We start from the raw sequence: 14,355 nt of genomic DNA on the forward strand, positions 1-14,355 counted from the left end.
GACATGTCAGTTATGGGAAATAGCTCCAAACAGCTGCCCCAATCCAATTTTCCAAATTGTCTAATATTGTAATTAGTCTTTCCCCAGTTTAACACTTTCACTGAGGACCATAACCTTTTCTGTAACTATCTTAAAACTTATGAAATTACAGTCAGTGTTCCCAAAATGCTCCCCTACTGAAATCTGATCATCTGGCCAGGCTCATTACCCAATACAAGTTCTAAAGGCACCCCTCCCTAGTCAGAATACTTCCATTTTGTTTCATGAAACCCTTCTGAATGCACTTGACAAATTCTGCCTCTTCTAAGCCCTGGCATTAAGGTAGTCCCAGTGAGTATTAGGGAAATTAAAATCACTGACTACCACAACTGTGTTGTTTTCACATCGTTCCATGATCCATTTACATAATCTGTGCCTGCCCATACGAAGATGGCTATATGTTCATTGCAGTATCTAAGCTGCTTGTTGAACTCCAATGAATTGCCCAGTCTTTTGGGGTGGTTTGAAGAAGTTGGAACAAAGGGCTTGACTCTTGATATGTTTGTGAGTTGTGATCAGACTTAACTGCATACATCTATATACTGGATTAGTGGTGCTGGAAGAGCACAGCAGTTCAGGCAGCATCCAACGAGCAGCGAAATCGACGTTTGCATACATCTATATGTCAGTTTTGACTCTTTTCATGTCTCATAGCAGAAGGTGTGAGTTCAAATTTATTCCTGGACCTGAGCTCATAATCAGAGGCTGGAACTACAGTGCATGTTAACTCATAAAATTAATAATACAAAAATATGTCAGGAAAACATTCCTGAAATTTAGGAGTTTGTGAAGAAATGCAGAACATCTGCTGAAGGCAAATATTCCATCTTAGCTAAATAGAGTTTAAGCTGCAAAGTGATCTGTGATCTGAAACGGACTGTCTGAAAAGTATGATAGATGGAAACAGATTCAGTAGTAAGTTTCAAAATGGAATTGCACAGGATTGGAAGCAGCAGATCTTTCAGAGCCATGGGAAAAGGGCAGCGAGAGAGTGATTAATTGCACAGCATTTTGAAAGAGTCTGCACTAGCATGATGGGCCAAAAGGCCTCCTTTTATACAATGTGATCATACAATTCTATTGTATTTCATAAGTTAGATAAAATATATTTGAAGTAAAGTTAAAGACAACAAGATTTACATTTATATCACACCTTATTGTATCTCTTAGAGACTCCTCAATGAAATGAGGAACAAATTACTCTGGAGTGTGACGATTCCCATGCAGGCAACATTTAAAATAAAAAGGAACAATTCAGGAGTGGAATTAGCTTATTTTGAGGAACAAAAGTGTCTGACAAATGAGTGCGATTTAGTGCTCAACCATCTGATAGCAAAGCCTAATCTATTCACAGTGTCTAAGCTATTGTTACTTTATGGCTTCATGTCTAGCTCCAGCTTCCTCTTCAACTTGTCTGTGTTGTGACGATTTAAGTGCCTTTCCTTTCAGATCGTGTCGCTGTTAACTTAACTCGAAATGAGGAGCTTTAATGAAGTGTGTGCACAGCAGCAGAGCTTATGGCAGCTCATTCTATGGGATACATTTTCCGAGAGCTGTTGACAAGCTGGAATTGAATAGAGGCGGGCGGAAGGACATCTGTATCGCTGCACACACTGGGGACGTGAGCATTAGGACAGGACAATCCTATTGAGGCTTTTTACTGAGCAGCTCCTTTGTGTGTGAAGATAATAGCGTTTACAAGGGAGGCACTTCAGTGTTCCCTGTGGGTATTCTGCCCCTCGACTGTTGCATATGGTTTACAACTGCCTTGTTAATCCTCATTCAGCTTGAAAGCATAATTGAACACTGTGCTATGACTATCTTCCTGAATATGTTATTCACAGACCCATTCTGTTACACTGGTTTGTGTTAAAAAAAACACAATGTTCTACCCATTCAATTTAAACACATGAGATAAAGTGACTCGTATTCCTTTGATAAGAATTTTCCAACTGTATTGTTCCCCTAACCAGTCTCTTATCTTCCACACTCCATAACTGAGCTCAATGCCTGGTTAAACGATTAAACCTCTGCCATTGAAATTCCACCTGACACCAACTTCCATTCCACTATCACCTCCAACTCCATCCTCGCTCCTGGCCCGGCAGTGCCTCAATTCCGAAATTCCATTGTTCTTCTCTAACCCTTCCCTGGCTCCTCCTCTACCTATCTCTGGAATCTCCTTCATCCATTTAGACATCAGAAAGCTCATTTTAACCTTTGGTGAACTCTGTGCTCCACCAATTCTTGCGTACGCCCACTTTCAATCGCTAGACTGTAGGTGGTCTTCAGCTGCCTAGGCCCTAAATCTGGAATTTCCTTTTGAAGCCTCTCCATATCAGTCTGTGTTCGAGCTGTGCATGCCACATTGTGTGACATCTTCTGGGAGGACTGTGAAGAGATCGCTCCTCATTTCAGAGTTAAATGGCTGGCACACCTTCCTGAGACACTACTGGTGACATTTCTTGGTTTCCAGCTACAGCCTCCTGCCAGCCCCTTCTGAATTTTGTACAGTTTAATGTGATCACCTCTCAGTCTTCTAAATTCTGGAGTGGAGGCACTCAGCCTACCTCAGGGTTCAGTTTAAGTAGAGTTTAGAAGAATGGGAGAGAACCTGATTGCAAGGTATCAAATTCTAACAAAGCTGGATAAACAGGATGCAGGGAGGATGTTTCCCTGGGATGGGGAGTCTGGAACCAGGGGACACAGTCTCAGGATACAGGGTAGGCCATTTGGACTAGATGAGAAAACATTTCTTCACTCAGAGGCTGGTCAATTTGTGGAATTCTTTACCATAGAAGGCTGTGGAGGCCAAGTCACTGAAAGAATTCAAGAAAGATTGACAAGGATATTTCCAGGATTGGAGGGATTGAGCTATAGGGAGAGGCTGAATAGACTGGGGCTGTTTTCCTTGGAGCATCAGAGGCTGAGGAGTGACCATATAGAGGTTTATAAAATTATGAGGGGCATGGATAGGATAAATAGGCAAAGTCTTTTCCACAGGGAAGCTAGAGGGCATAGGATTAAGGTGAGAGGGGGGAGATTTAAAGGGATCCAAGGACCAACTTTTTCATGCAGAGGGTGATACGCGTATGGAATGAGCTGCCAGAGGAAGTGTTGGAGGCTGGTACAATTACAATATTTAAAAGGCATTTCGATGGGTGTATGGCCAAATATTGGCCAAATCCTGGTAAGTGGGACTAGATTAATTTAGAATATCTGGTCAGCATGAATGAGTTGGACCAAAGGGTTTGTTTCTGTGCTGTACATCTCTATGACTCTATAAAGAGATAGATGCGTTTTTACATATTAAAGGCATCAGGGGATATGGGGAGAAAGTGGGACTATGGCATTGAGATATGACCTTATTGAATGGTGGAGAAAGCTCAAGGAGCCAAATGGCCTACTCCAAATAACCACATTTCTATATTCTATCACTCTTTATGGGATTGAGTGCTTTTCCAGCATTTTATTATCTTCTTAATAATGCAGCAGTCTGCTAACTGGTCCAAATGGATGGATTAGCATTAACACAGCGAGGGCTCAGGTGGAGAGCCCAATGATAATCCGCCAGCATTAGGGGCAAATTATTACTATGGTTTGTGAACCTTATTCTTGCCTCCTGTAGAGGTTTCAGGGCTGACCCTAATCTAACACAGCCACTGATGTTGGCCATGTCAGATTAGCTGAGCCACGTCTAACGGGCTCCATGATGGACTTCCATGAGCCTGCAGCTTTGGCAAGGTACTGCTAGGGCAGTTGGGACTCACTGCTTCCTCCTGCAACCTCATAATAAACATTGGCTTCCCCGATCCAAACCCATTGCTTAACTGCTGTGGTGACTGAACATGACTTCTTAATTAGCTGGTAATTGTGGGGGTGGGCGGCGGGGGGGGGGGGGGGGGGGGGGGGTGTAGCAGTGATGATGGTGAAAAAGGCAAATGGCATCAGAATGAACCATATTATCATCAATTCTTGTTTACACAACATCAGATTACATGGGCGAATGAAATATTTTAAACTAATTTCTCCTTCTTAGTTACTAGTGTGGGGATGGAGAAACATAGAAACATATAAAAAGAAGCAAGAGTAGGCCGTTTGTCCCATCAAGCCTGCTCCAGCATTCAGCATGATCATGGCTTCGAGCTTGAAATAAACAAATTCTAAGTACAAGTAAAAAGTGATGAATCTCAATATGTCAGTACTCGAATCAAAACTCTAACTCACCCTGATAAAACTCCTCCTACACACACAGACAGACAAAAAAAAGCATTGGTGTTACGGGTGGAGGGAAAGATTGGGAAACAGTTCAATGGTCCCTGTCCTTGACTCCTGCTGTTCCTCGATCCTCCTTCTCCAGGTATTTTCACTAGTTTGCAAGAGGCAAAGGGTTATATAGGTTAAATGGCCAAAGCTTGCAGCAACCAATGAGGGAAACAAACTGGCTCTTTTCACGCTTGAGGTACTTTTTAAACTGTAGCTCCTTCCTTTTCAGAGGTCCAATGGCTTCTGAGTAATTATTCACAGGTACAACCTGGGAGCCAATCACATAGTTGTTGGCAGGCAGAAGGTCTTTGTCATCAATAGCTGTTTACCATTCCCCAGACCAATCAGCTCCTTGTTGTCGGCTGAATCACGCTGTGTACCCACTCCCAGGCTCCACCTTGTCCAGTATCTAAGAAGGAGAAATAAGTTTAAAATATTTCATTTACCATGTAATCTGATGTTGAGCAAACAAGGGTTGATGGTAATATGGTTCATTCTGATGCCATTTGCCTTTTTCACCATCATCACCGCTACGCCCCCTCCCCCCACTCTTGCCCCACAATTACCAGCTAATTAAGAAGTCATGTTCAGTCACCACAGCAGTTAAGCAATGGGTTTGGATCAAGGAAGCCAATGTTTATTATGAGGTTGCAGGAGGAAGCAGTGAGTTCCAACTGCCCTAGCAGTACCTTGCCAAAGCTGCAGTATCATGGAAGTCCATCATGTATCTGTCTGCCCCGTTACTAACTTCCCTCTGGAAGCAGCAGTATAAACAGAACATGCAATGAGTGTCAGGTAACTTGCTTTTAAAAGGGCAGTTATATTACAACAATCCTTTGCTTTTAAAACAGTTCTTTTCCCATTTCAGTCCACAATCCAAGATACAGACAAATAAAAAGTTATGGCCTTTAGATAAATGGTTTGTGAAATACCGTGGCGTTTCTATGTCATGACCTTAAGAGATATTACTGATTCTTGGCAATGCTACAATTTCAATTTTCAATGAGAAGGACAAAAATATTCAGTGAACTGACTTGCTGCTGAATTGTAAAATGAATAAAATAACACATGTCACAGGTTTGGCTGATTAAGTACTGGGTAAAATTCTGAAATCACCTAGGATTTTATGCAGAGGAAGAGGTTTCCAAATATCTAACCTTATAAATGCAAATGAATATTAAAATTTTTATGAAGCACATTTCATTATATGGCCTGTTAAGCAGTCTATAAAATGTCTTACTAGCCTTGTAATTTATTCAGTGCTGATTTTATTATATCTAAGACAAATCCACAAGCATGGTCCCTCTGGCCTCACCTATACCACCTTGTATCTTTTCTTTCCTAAGTTTTTCCCTCTTCTCTAAATGTGGAGATTCTGATTATAGAATTGTTATGGTGCAGCAGAAGGCCATTTGGCCCATTGTGTCTGCTGTCCAACAAGCATTATGACTTCATAGAATCCCTACTTTGTGGAAACAGGCCATTCAGCCCATCGAGTCCACACTGATCCTTCAGACAGCAGCCATCCAGACCCCCCAGCCTACTACCCCACGTTTCCCATGGCTAACCCACCTAGCCTGCACATCCCCAGACACTAAGGGCAATTTAGCATGGCCAATCCATGACTGTGGGAGCACACTGGAACACCCGGAGGAAACCCATGGAGGAGAATGTGCAAACTCCACACAGACAGGCGCCCGAGGCTTGAATCGTGCTGTGAGGCAGCTGTGATAACCACTGAGCCACTGTGGTACCATTTGCCTGCTTATCCCCCCTATCCTTGCACATTGTTTCTTTTCAGGTAATTATCTAAATCCCTCTTGAATGCTTCAGTTGACTCTTGCTCTACTATACTTCCAGACCCAAACCATTCATTGTATTTTCTTACATCACATTAGCTATGTTTTTGAATTGCTTCAAACCTGTGTTCCCTGGTTCTCAATCCATCTCCATCCAGAGCCTGAAAAGTTTATCCACTTTTTCTTGTCCCCTCCCTCCTGGACCCTCCTGACTTTGAAAACTTCTATCTAATTTTTCTTAGCCACTTTCTCTCCAGGAGAACAGTCCCACCTGTTCAATCTATCCTGGCAACTGAGGTGTCTCATCACTGGAAACGACTTTGTAAATCTCTTCCACACTGTCTCCTGGGAAACATACTCATGCTGCTGAGTATGTTTCCTAGGTCAAGGGCTCTGGCCTGAAACATCGACTCTCCTGCTCCTCAGATGCTGCCTGATCTGCTGTGCTTTTCCAGCACCACACTCTCGACTCTGATCTCCAGCATCTGCAGTCCTCACTTTCTCCTATGTTTCCCAGGTGCCAGGGACACAGAGGTGTGTAGCAGGCTGACTGTGTAGCAATGAATCTGACCTACTGTAATAGACTATCCCAGGGTAAAATTCTACCTCAACTTTGGATGAAATAGCTAAAAGCAGATCACTTTCCTCCACTTCCCCTCATTACACACCCTTTTCATTTGATGCTATTGAAAAGGAAGATTGGGATTAGAATGAAGAAAAGAGATTTGAAACCAAGAGCCAGAATTCTAAAACAAAGTGTCAGTCAGTGGGCAACAAATGGAGACTTTGGTGTTGTGGTAATGTGATTGGATTAAAACTCCAGAGACCCTGGCTAATGTTCTGAGGTCGTGGGTTCGAATCCCACCAAAGCAGATGGTGAGATTTGAATTCACTAAAAAATATCTGGGATAGTCTAATGGTAACTGCTGCCAGATTGTTGTAAAAATCGAGGCAAAAGAACTACAGATGCTGGAAATGTGGAAAATAATCAGAAATTGCTGGAAAATCTCAGCAGGCTTGGCAGCATTTGATAAGAGAAATCAAAGCTAACGTATCGGGTCCAGTGACCCATCCTCAGAATGTTCTGAAGAAGAATCACCGGACTAGAAACATTAACCCTGATTTCTCTCCACAGGTACTGCCAGACCTACTGAGATTTTCCACCAATTTCTGTTTTTGTTGTAAAACTCTGTCTATCTCAGTAATGTCCTTTCGGGGATGAAAAGTGTCTGTTGTTATGCAGCCTACCAACGTGTGACTGCAGACCCACAGCAATGGGATTCCTGTCTTGGCAACTAGGAACGGGCAAAATGTTGGCCTAGCCAGTGATGTCCACATATTGTGAACTAATAAAAGAAGGATGATGAGTGAGGTTTGGGATCAAATTAAAATGCCAGTATTGATATTGTCAAGAATTGTAAAATCAAAGTGGGTAGCTGGAGTTAAGATACAGGCTACCCTTGTTCTAAATGAACTTTGGAACAGGCTTGACAGTTGATGTTTCAGGCCTTCCTGATGAAGGGCTTATGCCCGAAACGTTGACTCTCCTGCTCCTCGGATGCTGCCTGACCTGCTGTGCTTTTCAAGAGCCACACTTTTCAATTCTGACTCACCAGCATCTGCAGGCCCCACTTTCTCCCAACAGGTTTGAGGGGGCCAAATGTTGCCTTTCCTATGTTACTTCAGAACATTGTCACTTCCACGAAGTTTCGTTTTTGTTTCATAACCATAGTTAAGTTGATGTTTCTATTACAGGATCACCCAGCACCAGGTTCCTATGAAGTGCACAGGTCCTACGAGAGGACGCAAGGCAGAGGATACAACACCACAAGTGAATTTTCATGCAAATCTTTCCTGACTACTGTACCACGGAGTGTTAAGATAGCTCGGCAGAGTGCAGATGAACCTGGTATGTTTGAGAGCAGATTCTGAACAGCGTGAGTCATTATTTTACACTTCAACCTGTACATATACTGCAGTCAGTCCATCGCTAATATGCAGCATCTTTACTCATGATGAAGTGAGGATCAGTATTCCTAACTCTTCCCATACCTCTTGCCAGTAACACTTCAGTAACAGTGCTGACTTAGTCTATTAAGTTTTCACTTCATACAGTTAATACAGAGGAACCTCGATTATCTGAATATCAATGATCTGAATATCGTATTATCCGAAGGAGATCTCAACATCCCGATAGAAATGTTACATAAAAGAACTGTTTCAATCCTGATCGCGTCTTTTCTTTACAGGTAAAATGTTTAAAAACGACCTCGGCTCACTGAAATACTGCTGAAAACAGTCTTGGACAGTCCAGGCACTGTCTCTAAATGAGTGATCTCCTGCCCTCTCTCTCCCACCCTCCCCACACTTTCTCTGGGAACTTGTTAAAACATTACGTGTGTGGCTGCATGTGTGCGCATACGTGTACATGTGTGTGTGTGTGTGGGTTTGTGTGCAATTTGGAGACTTACCTCACAAAGGCAGCAGCAGTCTTAGGGTTGGTGTACAGTATGGCTGCCCCGGGCAGGGATGCAGACGGGGTTCAGACAGTGGGTGGGGATGGATGGGGGTGTGGGGTTGGGTGGGGGCGGGGGCTGGACAGGGTTGGGAGCGGGCGGGGGTAGGGTTGGAGTGGACAGGGTTTGGGGTGTGCGGGAGGGCGGGGTGGAATGGACGAGGTTGGGTGGCGGTGTCTCGCGTAAAATGTGCTTTTGCCAAGTCTCCTGAATGGGGAGCAGACTTCACAGAAAACCCCAAGCCCCAAAGGAAATCAATTAACCGAATAATCAATTATCTGAATGAAATAGTGCCCGCCCATCTCATTCGGATAATCGAGGTTCCTCCGTAAGTAGAATCTAAAGTGTACATTCTTCCTGACGGTGAGTCCACTGTCACTGCCATTATAGAATAGAATCCCCACAGTGTGGAAACAGGCTCTCTGCTCAACAAGTCCACACCAACTCTCCGAAGAGTAACCCACCCAGACCCATTCCCCTCCCCTACTACTCTACATTTACCCCTGACTAATGCATCTAACCTACACATCCCTGAACACTCAGCAATTCAGCATGGCCAATTCACCTAACCTGCACATCTTTGGATTGTAGGAGGAAACCGAGCACCTGGAGGAAACCCACGCAGACACGGAGAGAACGTGGAAACTCCACATAATTGGCACAGTGGTTAGAACTGCTGCCTCACAGCACCAAGGACCTGGGTTCGATTTCAGCCTCAGGTGACTGTCTGTGTGGAGTTTGCACATTCTTCCATGTGTCTGTGTGGGTTTTCTCCAAGTGGCACAGTTTCCTCCCACAGTCCAAGGATGTGCAGGTCAGGGTGGATTGGCCATGCTAAATTGTCCGTAGAATCCAGGGATGTGCAGGTCAGATGGGTCAGCCATGGGAAATGCAGGGTTACGGGGATGGGGTGGGAAGCGCTTTGGAGAGTTGGTGTGGATTCAAATGGCCTGCTTCCACACTATATGAACACAGTTTCATGTCACCATTGCTTCTTTTACTGGTCTATGTCCTCTGGCTTTTGACCCTTCCAGGAATGGGAATAATTTCCTGGAATGGGATAATCTCCAGGGATGGGAGTAATTTTTGGGAATTTAAGTAATTACTTAAAAGCAGGAAATAGTCATCTTGTGTATGTGTGGAAGGGACTCTTTGTTTGTTTTTGAGGTTCCTAAAAAAATTGTTTAGGTTCATTGTTGGTGCAAAGGTTTTTTTTAGTTCTCTTTGGGGTTGCAGATCTTCTCTTTTGCCCATAAAATGGATAAGTTCAGGTCCAATGTCCACCCGACAACTTCATGGAAGCTGGACCTGCCTGGTAGGTAAAAACTGAATACTGATGGGGCCATTATTGTCGATATTGAATTTGTGTAACATTTCCCCATTCAGCTGGATTAATCAGAATGCGTCTTTTCAGACACGACATCCATTTTAGGAAACCGTGTTTGTGTCAGGGTTCAGTGATAATGTTAATGCAAAGCAACACAAATAGTAAAACCATTGGACGCATTGCAAACACTTAGCTGCTACACAGCATGTGGTTGTTTAAAGAAATCACATTAACTGGCCTGTCTAATGAGAGTTTGTAACAGCAGCTACACCAAACTGAGCAAAGGGGAAAAGGAAATCTTCTTTAGCCCTGCTCTTCGTAATTTATAAAAATCTGTATTATGTGTCATTAACTGTTTCCCTGGTTAATTTAATAGAATTCTAACTTTGAATCCATTCAACAGTCCGTGCATAAATTTGTTCAAAACTGTGCTTATTTCCAAAATTGAAGTATTTGCAAGTATGCAATGGGGGAGGGGGGCTGTCAAATGGAATTTTGGCAAGGAGGGAAGCATTGCTGCAACTGCACATAGCATTAGTGAGACCACATCTGGAGTATTGTTCATAAGTTCATTAGATATAGGGTCAGAATTAAGCCATTCGGCCCATCGAGTCTGCTCTGGCATTTGATCATAGCTGACATACTCCTCACCTCCATTTTCCTGCCTTCTCCCCATGATCGTTCAACCCATTACCAATTAAAAATCTGTCTAACTCCTCCTTAAATTTACTCACTGTCCCTGCATCCACTGCACTTTGGGGTAGCAAATTTCATAGATTCACAACCCTTTGGGAGAAAACATTTCTCCTCAACTCTGTGTTAAATTTGCTACCTCTTATCCTAAGACTATGACCTCAAACTTTGTGCACAATTTTGGTCCCCTTATTTGAGGAGGTATGCAGTTGCATTGGAGGCAGTTCAGAGGAGGTTCATTGGATTGATTCCAGAGATGAGGGATTTGTCTTACAAAGAGAGATTGAACACTTTAGGCTGATACTCTCTGGAGTTTAAAAGAATGAGAGGCGATCTCATAGAGCTGTATAAGATGCTGAAGGGGATTGACAAAGTAGACATGGAGAGGATGTTTCCTCATATGAGGCAGTTTAGAATGAGAGTCAAGAGTGTGGTGCTGGAAAAGCACAGCAGGTCAGGCAGCATCTGAGCTGCAGGAGAATTGACATTTGGAATTCTGTTTATTATTATTATTATAAAAATATTATTTAGAATTAAAAATTTTCTTTGAGTGGGAGCCTAGTGCAGACTTGACAATAGGAAGATCACAAGAAAATGAGAAACCTTGAATCAGAATGTCCAGTTCAGCACTTGCCTCTAAAATTCTCCTCCTCTCTAATGAGACAACAGCCCTATGGTCCACTAGGACTACGGTGATTCTGTCTTTACTTTGTATTGGGAGCTATTTAGTTAATGTACAGTGTACCCTGAACATAAAGCAACAACCTTTGTCTCAAACCAGTACTTGACCAAAATGACCTAAGTTCTCCCTAGGCATGGGCTTTTAGATTTTACTCCATTACAGACACTGTCTCGATACAAAATGTCAAAATGCTCACATCAGTAGATCAAGGCTGAGGACATTTTAGGTTTGTAATTCTTCTAGCAACTTCAATATCACATCTTCGTACAGTGCACTTTAGATTATGACAATGACTTTTATTTGATTCAATCCAGACTTTTGGTTTTGAATTTCTTCCAGTCCTACAACACAGAAGAAAATAAATGTTTTTGTTTCCTGTCCACACTCTCTCATGCAGTTATCTTCAGCTAAAGGTTTGCTGGGTCAAAATCCGGGAGCTCCCTCCCTAACAGCATTGTGGGTTTACTTACACCACACGGACTGCAGTGGTTCAAGATGGCAGCTCACCCCCTACCTTCTCAAGGGCATTAAGGGTTGGGTGACAAATGCTGGCCCGGCCAATGATGCCCATGTCCCATGAAAGAATGAAAAATAAAAGAATATTTTAGCTTCTTTAGGAAGAACAAAGGGTAAGCCATGCAACGGGTTATAAGGTAAACTCAGGCAGAACAGATATTGCTGGAGGGGCTAGGGAGACATGAGTGTTGCCATGGGAATAACATCTTGTTCACTCATGTCTTTTCCTGACCTGGCCTACATGTGACTCCAGACCCACAGTGACATGGTTGATTCATAACTGTCCTCTGGATAAATAGAGATGGGCTATAAATGCTGGCCTAGCCACGATGCCATGACCACTCTTAAATATATCAAAGAATATTTCCGATGCTAAATAATATTGTTGTCCTGCAATGTATTTTCTAAATGACTGACCAATTGCACTGGTCCACAGAAAGGTCAGTGTTCAATAATATGCAAATATGTCAGAGCAGAGGAGAGGAACATAACATGCTTTGTCAGCACATTCTTCACATTATTCCGATTCACAGTTGTGAAAGTGGAAAATGGGAGAAATTTCCTTAGCCAGAGGTTGGTGAACCTGTGGAATTCTCTGCCACAGAAAGTGGTTGAGGTCAAAACATTGAATGTTTTCAGGAAGGAGTTAGGCATTGTTCTTAGGATAAAGAGATCAAAGGGAATGGGGAGCAAGTGGGAACATGGAACTGAGTTGGATGATCAGCCATGATCATATCGAATAGTGGAGCAGGCTTGAAGGGCCGAATAGCCGACTCCAGCTTCTATTTTCTACATTTCTGTGTTTCTATTGGGGTGCCCTAGCAAGCTAAATTTCAGGCAGTATTGATGTAATGGTACCATATTCTACAAATTCCTTGTCTTAAATCATATTTTGTTTAGAAGGAATGTATTAACATAGGAACAGGGAATAGGCCATTCAGCCTGTCAAACCAGTACCACCCTGCCATTAGATCAGGGCTGATCATCTATATCAACTCCAATTCTCTTTGTTCCAGTTATAGACACTGGATGTCACACTTCTGGTAAGTGTCATCAATTAATAAACCAAAATCAACTTTGTACTTTGGGAAAATGAATTTAACTTAAGGCAGGGGTCTAGAGAGGGACATAAAGCTTACTAAGGTCACTGCCTCGCATTGGGTTGGTAGGAATTGAATTGTTTCCTGATGTCTTTGTACCACTCACTTGTGGCTCTTTGACTCCATCCCCATCCATTTGTGAGTGGGGTAGTCAAATCTCATATTAATTTTCATTTACTGAACCTGTCTGTCCAGTAATCCTGTCTGGTTGTTTGTGGACTTGGATGCATTGGCTCTATCTCAACTGCCATTTGACTGCAACTTAGCAACGTTTGGAAGAACGAATGGTGATCTCCTGGAGGTCTTGACAGAGTGGATGCTGGGAGGATGTTTCCCCTGGCTAGAAAGTCGAGATTTTTTTTTGCTTCAAACATATACTTTATTCATAAAGGTATCTTTATATATATATAGTCATAAATTAAGTTTGGTTCTGTCCAGTAGCCTATCAAGAAAATAAACCAACACTGAATTTGACTCTATCCAAACAAATCAAAGACATCTCTTACATGAACCAGACTATATTTACATACATTTGAGGCATCAGAAGGAGCCGATAGCTGAACAGACCCTCATTTACCTTCAGCAGGAAGACCTCAGACAGTGGTCTTTCCCCACTGCGCCTTGGCAGCAGCTGCCCCAAGCTTTAGTCCCTCCCTCAGCACTTAGTCCTGGACCTTGGAATGTGCCAAGCTGCAACACTCAGTCAGGGTGAATGCCTTGCTCTGGAACACCAACAAATTTCAGGAAGACCACAGAGCGTCTCTCACCGAGTTGATGTACTTCCAGGTGCAGTCGATTTTTGTCTCGGTATGCATCCTATGGAACAGACCGTATAGCACAGAGTTCCAAGTCATGGAGCTGCTTGGGACGAACCTCGACACAAACCACTGCATTTCTCTTCAGACTTACTTTACAAGGACACATTTCAGCAGGAGATGTGTGACAGTCTTTACCTCCCCGCAGCCACTTCAAGGACAACGTGTGGTGGTGCAGGCTGACTGGGCGTATGTGAAGGATCTCACAGGCAGTGCCCTTCTCACCACAGCCGAGCAATATTTTGGTGCACTGGGGGGAAGATCTGGTGATGAGGCATTCTGCCAATTGACTTTAACCGTATGCTCAGGGAACTACTGCTACGGGGTGGTGGGGAGTGGGGAGGTCAAAGTCACTGGATAAAAGGTTGGCTGTTTAGGACTGAGATGAAGAAATCATTTCTCACTCAGAGGATTGTGAATCATTGTGTCTGCCTATCCCAGAGAGCTGTGAATGTGCAGTCATTGAACATATTGCAGACAGCTATCAATTGATTTTAGAGCATTAATGGGAACTGCAAGTTATGGGTATTGACTAGGGAAGTGAAGTTGAGATAGAGAACCAGACATGATCTTATTGGACAGTGGAATGGGCTCAAGATGCA

At 43.1% G+C, this 14,355-nt stretch overlaps 1 protein-coding gene across 2 annotated transcripts in view; it reads left to right on the top strand.

Annotated features, from left to right (window-relative positions):
• Positions 1-14,355, top strand: part of stpg2 (sperm-tail PG-rich repeat containing 2) — a 332,382-nt gene that overhangs the window by 184,504 nt on the left and 133,523 nt on the right. For both annotated transcript variants that reach the window (XM_072583829.1, XM_072583828.1), the window contains one exon: positions 7,860-8,013. In XM_072583829.1, coding sequence (XP_072439930.1) covers positions 7,860-8,013 — 154 coding nt within the window. The remainder of the gene's footprint in view (positions 1-7,859; positions 8,014-14,355) is intronic.

The sequence above is a fragment of the Chiloscyllium punctatum genome, chromosome 14 (assembly GCF_047496795.1).
Source record: "Chiloscyllium punctatum isolate Juve2018m chromosome 14, sChiPun1.3, whole genome shotgun sequence".
Lineage (NCBI taxonomy): Eukaryota > Metazoa > Chordata > Chondrichthyes > Orectolobiformes > Hemiscylliidae > Chiloscyllium > Chiloscyllium punctatum.